The sequence below is a fragment of the Choloepus didactylus genome, chromosome 6, assembly GCF_015220235.1.
Source record: "Choloepus didactylus isolate mChoDid1 chromosome 6, mChoDid1.pri, whole genome shotgun sequence".
Lineage (NCBI taxonomy): Eukaryota > Metazoa > Chordata > Mammalia > Pilosa > Megalonychidae > Choloepus > Choloepus didactylus.
In genome coordinates this window covers 1,093,868-1,103,423 of record NC_051312.1, presented here as the reverse complement: position 1 = coordinate 1,103,423, position 9,556 = coordinate 1,093,868, and the positions used below count along the sequence as shown (strand labels likewise).

Here is a 9,556-nt window from a genome sequence, read left to right as displayed (position 1 = left end):
GAGAGCAGGAGCCCAGCACTGTTGACCGTCCTCCCTCGGGCCTCTCTGCAGCGTCGACGTGGACACTGGGCAGGTGGACACCCGCTGCGGCTGCTGCCGCCCCAGCAGCTCCCACGAGCAGCAGCTGACGCTGCCCTGCCCGGATGCCCATGCCCCAGGGGGCCAGCTCATGCTCACAATGCTAGTGTTCAGCAGCTGTGCCTGCAACCTCCAGGCCTGCGGGGCCTAGGGGCAGCCCAGAAGCCGCTGAGCCCAGCCCGCTCCGACGCCAACCTAGGCTCGTCCAGGCAGCCCCATTCCCTGATCATGGGGAAGCCCTGGGCTGTCCTGATAGCCTCTCTTGCTGTCCACACCCCTCAGCCCTCGGGGAGCAGCTGGCCGACAGGGCTGCAGGTCCTGACCGGAGGGCCGGAGGGAAGGGCGCAGACGGGATGGGGTGCAAAAGGCTCAGGCAAGCCCCCAAGATGAGGGAGGGGGCTCCTCCACCGGCTTCCCCCAAAGGGGAACGGCCAGGCCTGGACTCCAGGATTATTTCTGTAAATAAGAGAAAAGCACCCACCCACAAACCAAATAAAGTGAGCTGGCACTGCCAAGGCAGGGGCATTTACCCATGAGCTCTGCTGGTCTGTCCTTTTCCAAGCCCTGCGACGTTCTCAAGCTCATGAGCCCCCGCTGTGCCGGCCGGGGCCAGCCGGGACCGCAGGCCAGACCGAGCACCCTGCCCTGGCCGGGCGCCACCCTGCTCTGCAGCCACACACACACCCTCTGCACACTCCGAAGGGGCCCCCGGCCTGATGCACCCCACCAGGCTAAATGTTCTTGATCAAACATGCACTGCACCCTGGTGAGCCCAGGGCCCCTGGAGACAAGGACCCTGCCCCATAGGGCCTTCAGCTCCGGGTGGGATTCCCCAAAGACAACACCAACGTCCCAGGTCACCATTCTAGCCATTTATTTTTCTTTAAAAGGTAACACACTCCACCAATGATTTAGTGTATTTTCAATGCCAAGGATGTCACCCTACAGAGGGAAAAGCTGCCTTTAACGTGGCACTCAGTCCTGTTCTCGTGGAGGGGGCTCGGTTCACACAGAGGGACGGCCGCTGGGATGCGCACACCGAGGCCACCTGCTCTGCCATCTCCCCTGGCCCGACGCAGGACGGGCATCACCTCGGGTGGCTACGCGCACACCGTGGGAGGCCTCAAAGCTGGGGGCTCACGCTGTCCCAGGGCTCCTGCAGGGTGTGGCTGCACCACAGCCGTGAGCGCCCCATATCCCTAGGCCCCTGGGCTAGAACCCACTGCCTGCAGGCGCCCTGCTGTAGCCCCTCCTGGGAGCCCCACAAGCTGCCTGGCAGGCAGCAGGGAGGAGTGTGCTGGGAGACAGAGGCCAGGGGCAGCCCGAGGGCTCCCGAGCGCTGACAACAGATGCGTCTGCTGAGGATATACCTGCCCCACCTGCTCCTTCCGCCAGGACGCAATTCCAGAGCATCATCTTGGTAACAGAACTGGGGCCGCTGGGCCTAGTACCCCGAGGCCTCTTGGTTCTGCTCCTCCCTCGTCACTGGGGTGGCAGGCGCAGGACAACATGTGCGGAAGCTGAGCTACCGCCCAGTGACACATGGCACACGGGCCCTCATGAGCTGCAACGCTTATGCCTCCGCCCTGCCTGCCTGCCGGGCAACGAGCCTGGACTCAGGGGGGTCCGCAGTGTGCCAGCCCACCTTCCAGGCGGAGGCCACCAGCCAGGGGCAGAAGAAGGTCAGCTCTGGCCCCTGCTCAGCTACCCCACATTTAACCCCCCAGTCACAAACGGGAACAAACCCTCAGAAGACGCTACGGAGACAGTGCACCTGGTCTGGGGCAACACACCAGAGAGCCGGACAGCGGATGTAAGGTCTCAGACAGACAGTAAGAGGGTGATGTCAACACACCCTTTAAGAATGTGTGTTGGGAAGAGGAAAACAGAAATAAATCAAACCAGGACACGTGTTTTTGTGGACAGTTACTAAAAATACAAATGTTCCCAATTTCTAGATTTAAAACCTGCCCTAGAGAAGTTGCCCAACTGAAAGCAGAGACAAAATCCAGGCAGACAGCTGCTCCCTCCACCGCAGGGCCCTCGGCCAGGCCGCTCCTGGCAACTGGTGTCACCCACTGAGTAGCCAGAGGCCTCACTGAGCCTTAAGGTCCCTGGAAACCAAAGAGGGATTCTTCTCAAGAATTGGGGCCTGCTGCTTACAGTAACAGAGCAGAACGTTCCAGTAAAATGTCAATGAAATTCCCATTGTCATCCAAACATGTACTTTCCCTTTAATTTGTAGATTTAACCAAAGAACTGCCTTGATTCCTACTGAAACTGGCCCCTCCTGACAGAGCCGGCCCTCTACAGCCCAGGTTTTGCCTTTTCATAAACCATCCACCTGTTATTTCTACCTGTGACCCAAGAGGGACAGGGTCTGGAGAAGCAGGGCTGGGAGATGCCTCGTGCTTGCACTGAGACCGTCAGATAAGGGGTATTTATTTGCGGTATGGAAACAAAGACAAATGGTAGAAATGAAGACAAATGCACAAACACGTGGGCCACGTCTTCCGTCCTTGCGGATTAAAACTGTTCTGAGAGGAGCTCGCACAGTCGCTGAGAGACGGTTTCTTTGCTCGTGCGCAGCGTGAGTCGGTACATCTGAAAGAGAAGGTGAGCAGGTGACCTCCGGGGACTGTGGCAAGGGGAGGGGTCGCGGCCTACAGCACCCAACCCGCAGGACTGCGTGTGCCCCTGCGAGCTCCCTGGAGGTGCCCACTATCTTATGGGGACTCGAAGCATCAAACACGCTTTCAGTGCAGCACAAAAAAGCCAGAGAGGAGTGAGCACTGGTGAGGATGCACAGTGAGTGGAGCTCACAGGCATGGCTTATGGGGTGTGAAATGCACGGCCCCTGGAGAACGCCAGGCACCCACCCTGTGACCCAGCAACTCCTCTCCGGGCAGGATTACCAACCCCACACAGCGGCCTGAGTGCGTTCGAGGCAGCACCTCCTGCGCTGCTTTGAATCTGTTATGTCCCCACAAAAGCCATGTTCTTTTAATCCAATCTTGTGGGGGCAGACTTATTGTGGGTGGGACCTTTGGATTAGGTTGTTTCCACAGAGATGTGGCCCTGCCCACTCAGAGTGGGTCTTAATTAGTTCACTAGAGTCCTTAAGAGAGCGCAGAGAGAGTGAGAGCCGCTCAGAGCTGACACACAGAGACGCTGGGAGATGCAGACACAGGGCATTTAGAGATGAAGCCCAAAGTTTGCCCCGGAGAAGCTAAGAGAGGACCCCAGATGCTTAGAGAGAAATGCCCTGGGAGAACAAGCAAGGATGCACAGGAGCTGAAAGAGAGAATCTAAGAGAGAAGCCCAGAGACGTTTTGGAGAAAGCCATTTTGAAACCAGAACCTGGGAGCAAAGGATCAGCAGACACCAGCGATGTGCCTTCCCAGCCGACAGAGGTGTTCCAGATGCCATCAGCCTTTCTTCAGTGAAGGCATCCTCTTGTTGATGCCTTAGTTTGGACACTTTGATGGCCTTAGAACTCTAAATTTGTAATCTAGTAAGTCCCCTTTATAAAAGCCAATCCATTCCTGGTATTTTGCAAACTGGCAGCTCTAAGCAAACTGGAACAACTCCTGAGGGCCCTGAGCAGGAGTGACCCAGGTGCTGTCAGATGAGCTGCAGGGACAAGCTGAAGAACAAACAGGCATAGGGACGCCCTGTGGCAGTGAGGAAGAGCACACTGCTGGTGCCCACGGCAGCACGGGGGGTTGTCGGAGCCCGACACAGAGCAAAAGAAGCCAACCAGAAAAGAACCCATTTACAGGAAGCTCAAGGACAGGCCACCAACTTGAGGGTGACACAAGGGAGGTTGGGACCAAGTGGACAGGGGCACGAGGGGATGAGAGTCCTCCAGTGTTCCTCGGAGACCTGCAGGAAGGCCAAGAGGCAGCAGGAAGTGCAGGCGGCAGCTCCCTCAGGCCTGACCTGGGCTTGGAGATTAGGCTCCAGGCGCAGCAAGCATCCGATCTGGGTGGTTTTGGTATGGATGATTCCAGCTCCCACAAAATTGGCGGGATTAGGATCGACTTCCTCAAGGAGTGCAGAACCAAATCCAATAATCTGTGCAAAGGAAAACGCAGCTTAGGGCCCACACCACAGCTCCCCTGGCCATGGGTCCAGGCGCCACTCAAAGGGCAAGAGCAAAATGGAGCACCTGGAGGAGGCTGTGGGGCGGCCCTGCTCTGGCAGCAGCTCTAAGCAGGCACCCACCTTCGCCTTGGTGACCTCTGCATCCATTGGGTGTTTGGCTCTGAAGATGTTCTGCACTTCCTGCTGAGGGCTGCGAGAGACGACAAGCCTGAGTGCCGCGAGCCGCGTCCCGGGGCCGCGAGCCCTTGCCCAGCGCCCCGCCCGTCGCTCACTGGCCCAGCTGCTTCCAGCGCTGGAAGAAATCCTGAGCCGCCATCTCCGCGGGCTGGAAGAACTTGTTGAGGGTGACGGGCAGCTTCACGGACGCGCTCTGAAAGGTGCCGCCGTACCTGCAGCAGCACGGGGCGTTTTAAGGGCAAATGGGTGGCTGGAGAATCCAGAGCTCCAAGGAAAGCTGGGGTCCTGATTTGCAAGGATAAAGCAAACAACATCCCACAGCCATGGCTGCTCCCACATCTCCATCCTGTTGGCAAAAGCTCTGGGCCAGTCCTTCGGGGGCGGGTGAGCCCGGCGTCCGACACGGGCGGCGAGTGCGCGGTGTCGAGCTGCGTCTGCCAGCGACGCAGGCAGCAGGCCCTGCTCTCCATGCTGCGCACTGCGCCCCGAGGGAGGATGCCCCACCGCGACGCCGGGGCTGGCCCCGGCCACCCTAGGGACACACACCGCCCAAGTGCTTGCACGACGCCCCACTTCCTGCCCATCGATGTTTCCTGGGACTCCACGTTTAAATTGCTTTTTCCCCATAAAACAGACCCTAGAAAATTAGAATCTGCCAACAAAATAAAACAAAAACTGCACACCTGTATCCCTAAGTTCTGCAAAGCACACAATCTTAGATTTCCTGCTATATATAAATGCCTGAAAATGTGCTCTTCCAGACAGTTTAACTTTCGAAATGCCCACAGGGACCCCGATGATTGTTAACATTCTACTGCTGCCATGAAAAATGACAATAGGGAACTTAGTCTCCAGAAGAGAACACACGTGTGCAAAATAACACCCACTACAGTGTGCGTGCGCTGAGCACACCTGCACACAGGTGCCCCCCGGGCAGGGATCTGGAGGGCAGGTGGCACTGAGATAGCACCAGGGGCCTGGGGCTTCCCCCAGTGCCCGGGCCCTGGAGCCCCCACCGTGGCCGCCCTCAGCACTGCCTTTCCTTCCCTTGCCACCCGAGCTCCCCAGGAAGCGGAGGGGGCAGTGGCCAGCACGGCGGGGTGCCCCCTCGGCTGTGCCCTTGGCCGCCCCTCTTGACGCATGGCCAGCTTGGAGAGGGCCCCCCAGCAGGGTGCACCCACGAGCCCAGAGCCACGGGCATACAGCAGCACAGGCGCAGCAGGCGCACGGGGCTCCGTGCAGTCCCCAGCAAGCACTCCCGGCAGACAGGCGGGCGCAGCCGGGCAGCCTCACACCTGAACTGAATGCTGAGGACCGGCGCATCCGTGAAGTCGGAGAGGCACTCGATGTTGACCACCTGCTGCACCTGGGCGCCCCCATCCACCGTGGGGTCCACTGGCTTGGTCTGCAGGTGCAGGTGTGAGCATGCGTCAAGGAGTCCAGCTCAGCGGAGCAGCGGCAGGGGGCACACTAACCCAGGACGGGGGCCACTGGCAGGTGCCCACCCCAGCACCTTCGACAGGCCCTGGGGCACTGCCGAAGGGAGCAAGCAGCCGCCTCATCCCACATCGCGGACCAGTGTCAGCGGGAACAAAAGGCCCCGGGGCTGATGCCTCTGGGAGGGGGCGGCAGGCTCAGGTGTGATGGCCACATGCTTGCCACCAGGTGCAACCGGAAGCCCCCGCGGGACGGGGCTGAGCCACACCAAGGTCTACGCTGCACAGGCCTCTTCGTGGCTCAGCCTCACCCTTTCACCACCTCCAGAGTCCTGCCCCCCAAGGCAGGAAAAGAGCTGGGGCCCCCGAATCCACTCGACACTACCTGCATCACACTGTTGCTGAACCGGTCCCTCATTCTCACAGTGTCACATCACACAGTGAGTTGTTTGTTTCCATGGCAGGTGACTCTCAGCCCTGGTGACTGGGGCTGGTGTTTGCTGCTGCAGCAGGAGCCACCCCGGAAGCCGCCAGGAGGCGCTTTAACATGGGGATCCTGGGGGCGGGGGCTCCCAGCAGTGGGGACCCCCCAGAGGCCCTGCACACTTCAACCAAGGTCGCTCTATGCGTAAAAATGCCCCTCAGGGCTCCCTGTCGCCCAGGCTAGGTCCAGGCAGCCAGCAGGGCATGAGGGGCCACGCGAGGCTCTCCTGGGGGTCAGTCCCACAGGAGCCAAGTGAACCCCAGAGGCACAGGACCCCCCAGAGGGGGTCGTCAGAGATCCCTCCCCATCCTGGCTGAGAGCTGTCACAGCTCACTCTGCCCCGTGCACTCTGAACGACTGCCCTGCAATACGTGCCCGACGGTCTACAGTCAGAACACGTTCGTCTTGAACGAGCGCCGCATCTAGCCACATAGCCGAGGGACGGCGGCTTCACACGCATCCCTCCACGACCCGCAGCCCCGGAAGAGTGTCCTTCCCCCTCTGGCCGAGCTGCGGAGTCCTCCCGTCCCGGTCCCACTCGTGGCCCACTCCGCTCGCCTGGGCTCAGCAGCCCTCTCTTGGCTGGGAAGGTTCCAGCAACACTGCTGGTGTTCAGTAAGGGCTGGCACCCACGGGACCCTCCCCTGACCTGCAGGGCCAGGAACCACCAACAGAAAGGGCACCCAGCTCAAGGAGTGACTTAAAAACAATGTCCAAGGAGGAAAAATGAGCTGAAAAAGAAAGTGGCACACACTAGCCAAATGAAGGGAACAGACACCTGCATGGTTTTCTAGACACACTGTCAGAACCAACGGTCAGCTGGAGATTAAAAACACCTCCCAACGGGGAAAGACGGTGTTGACCACGGCATTGGGAAACACTGCGCTATTCCGACAAAGCGCAACAAGACGTCCTGGAGACTCCCCGCTAAACCCCGGGCCCCGGGCCCCGAGGGCATGCGACTGCGGGCTGAAGGATATTTGCCCTCAGGCCGTCAGAGCAGAGCAGCGTCGGCGTGAAGCTCAGGAACTGCGTGGAGGTCTTGTTGCCATAGAAGATGAACATCCGACCTGGGCAGAGACACAACGAAAGCAGGTGAGTCCACTCGACTGGACACTGGCAGCGGAAGCGGAGCCCGGCCCTCGGGCCACAGGGCATTTAAGGAGACAGCTGTGATCTCCAAAGCTGCTTAAAATGAAAAGCAAGTTTTTTTCTAGTTCAGTAGCGTGCCCAAACTGAAGAAGTAACTGTCCTCTACACGTCTACCTGGAAGACGACCACTCCCCAGCTCCCTCCCGCAGACCCCCGAGCAGGGGCGGGTCTCGCCTGTCTTCCCACCCCGCCCCCCCACAAGAGCACAGCTGCCTCAGGGAGATGGCCTGGTGGCACACGGACAGCACCGGGCACCCCAAACGTTCCTGGGTCTCCCCCAAAACGTCCTCCACAGAACTGCTCGGGACCTCTGAGGTGTGAGACACCTAGGGTGCACCAAACCTTCCGCTTATTCACGTGCAATAAACACCTTTACGCAAATGTCCGAGTGTTTTCCTCCTCTCTCTGTTCCTATCGGCAAGGGCGGGAGTGTGGTGAAAGGCCCGGGGGCCGCCCCGCCTCCCGCCCCCGAAACACAGAGCCCCGGGGGGCCACCACGGCCGGGAGCACTGGCGCAGCACCATCGGGGCGGGCAGCCCAGACCCGGGGTCCGCACAGAAGCCCCCACAGGAATTACTCAGCCACCCACAGCCCCGCTCACAGGCCCTGAAGGGCAGAGGTCAGGTTTCTCCTCTTCCTCCGCGCCTGCGTGCCCCCAGAGCGCGTGGGGGTGCTGCTGACCCACCCGCAGTGTAGACTCAGCCCCCACCAGCAGCCACCCCTGTGATTAACTGTCAGCATTTCTAAGAGAAGTAATTCAAACACATACCTAAATTCTGCCGAAATTCAGATTTAAGTCCAATTTGAAGCAGCTGGTTTTCAAACAATACACCATTATTTTTACAGACAAACCTAGGGGAGAAGGGACAGCGTGTCACTAAAGCCACTGCACTGGAACACGGGAATTGGCCTGTTCCAGGTAGACGCGGGAGAAGGGCGAGAGGTGCGGGCACAGAGTACCCCACTGCACCTGCTCTGCCCCCGAGAGCTCTCATGAGCGCGTGTGGCTCTGGCCGGCACGAACAGGATGGGTGCCCGAGGCCGCAGCTTCAGGTGCCCGGCTCCCATGGCGGGACCTGGCCTGGGGGCGCCATCAAATCCTGTTCCGGGCTACTCACAGCCACGAACCTAGGGCCCTGAACAACACTGCCCACGGGGCGCAGGGAGCCTCCCTGCCCTCCGCTCCATGCAGGGTTCGTGTTTGCCCTGCGGAGGGGCCCAGGGGAGTTCACGAGGCCCGAGCCACACGGAGTTAAGGAAAAAATGGAGGAACGCGCATGCTCGCTTTGGCTTGAACTAGTCTCCGAGGAACTTAAGCTTTCCTCACCTGCTCTAACAGAAGCTAAAATTACACAGGCATGGAGACAGGCACAGAGACGGGCACGGGGACAGGGACCAAGACGGGAGGGCAAGTGAAGGGGATGGAGGCAGCTCAGAGACCTGACAGAGACCGTTTCCAGCTCAGGTCCGAGGTCAGGTGGAACCTCCACCACGTGGTACCCCACCCCACGTGGCACCCGACCCCACATGGTACCTCATCCCTGTGGTACCCCACCCACACGTGGTACCCCCATCCCCACATGGTACCCCCATACACACGGTAACCCCACCCTACATGGTACCCCATCCACATGGTACCCCCCACGCACGTGGCACCCCACCCCCATGCTCTTGGCTGAGGCTCCCAGGGAACCCACAGCTTCAGAAGAGGGAGAGGCACCACCCATCGAGGCCACAGAGCTGAGCATCAGGAGGCAGGGATTCCGGGCCAGAGCATGGCTGGACGGTGAGCCGTGGCCCCAGCTTCTCCACGTGGGGCTGTCCCCACCTGGAAGCCTCCAGGTCCACTTGGCCGGCATTGGGTAGACTGAGGCCAGAGGCTCCTACTCTTTCCTGCCATTTCTGGGTCCTTCTGAGGTTGCCCCCGAGACGAGGGAGTGTTGCTTACGTGTGGACAAGTTCATCAGCATCGTGCACAGTCTCAGCTGGTTCCTCAGAAACTAGCTCAGCTGAAGCCAGGTCAGGGCTAAGTCAAGCAGCACAGAGGACAGAGACGCAGCAACAGAGACGCAAGAGCGACAGTTAGTACACAGAGGCAGCCCGGCTCACCACAGCCCACTCA

The 9,556-nt window shown here is 59.8% G+C and overlaps 1 protein-coding gene across 7 annotated transcripts in view; it reads right to left on the bottom strand.

The window, feature by feature from the left end:
• Positions 1-935: 935 nt before the first annotated feature.
• The window catches only part of AP2A2 (adaptor related protein complex 2 subunit alpha 2), an 89,754-nt gene continuing 81,133 nt past the window's right edge, over positions 936-9,556 (bottom strand). For 4 of the 7 annotated variants that reach the window (XM_037838220.1, XM_037838222.1, XM_037838221.1 and 1 more), the window contains exons 16-23: positions 9,383-9,460; positions 8,204-8,286; positions 7,263-7,352; positions 5,658-5,781; positions 4,458-4,574; positions 4,306-4,375; positions 4,021-4,155; positions 936-2,682 (exon numbers count right to left, since the gene is read on the bottom strand). In XM_037838220.1, the coding sequence (XP_037694148.1) occupies positions 2,605-2,682; positions 4,021-4,155; positions 4,306-4,375; positions 4,458-4,574; positions 5,658-5,781; positions 7,263-7,352; positions 8,204-8,286; positions 9,383-9,460 (775 nt within the window). In that variant the 3' untranslated portion in view covers positions 936-2,604. The remainder of the gene's footprint in view (positions 2,683-4,020; positions 4,156-4,305; positions 4,376-4,457; positions 4,575-5,657; positions 5,782-7,262; positions 7,353-8,203; positions 8,287-9,382; positions 9,461-9,556) is intronic. The other 3 variants (XM_037838224.1, XM_037838226.1, XM_037838225.1) reach the window with 1 other exon arrangement.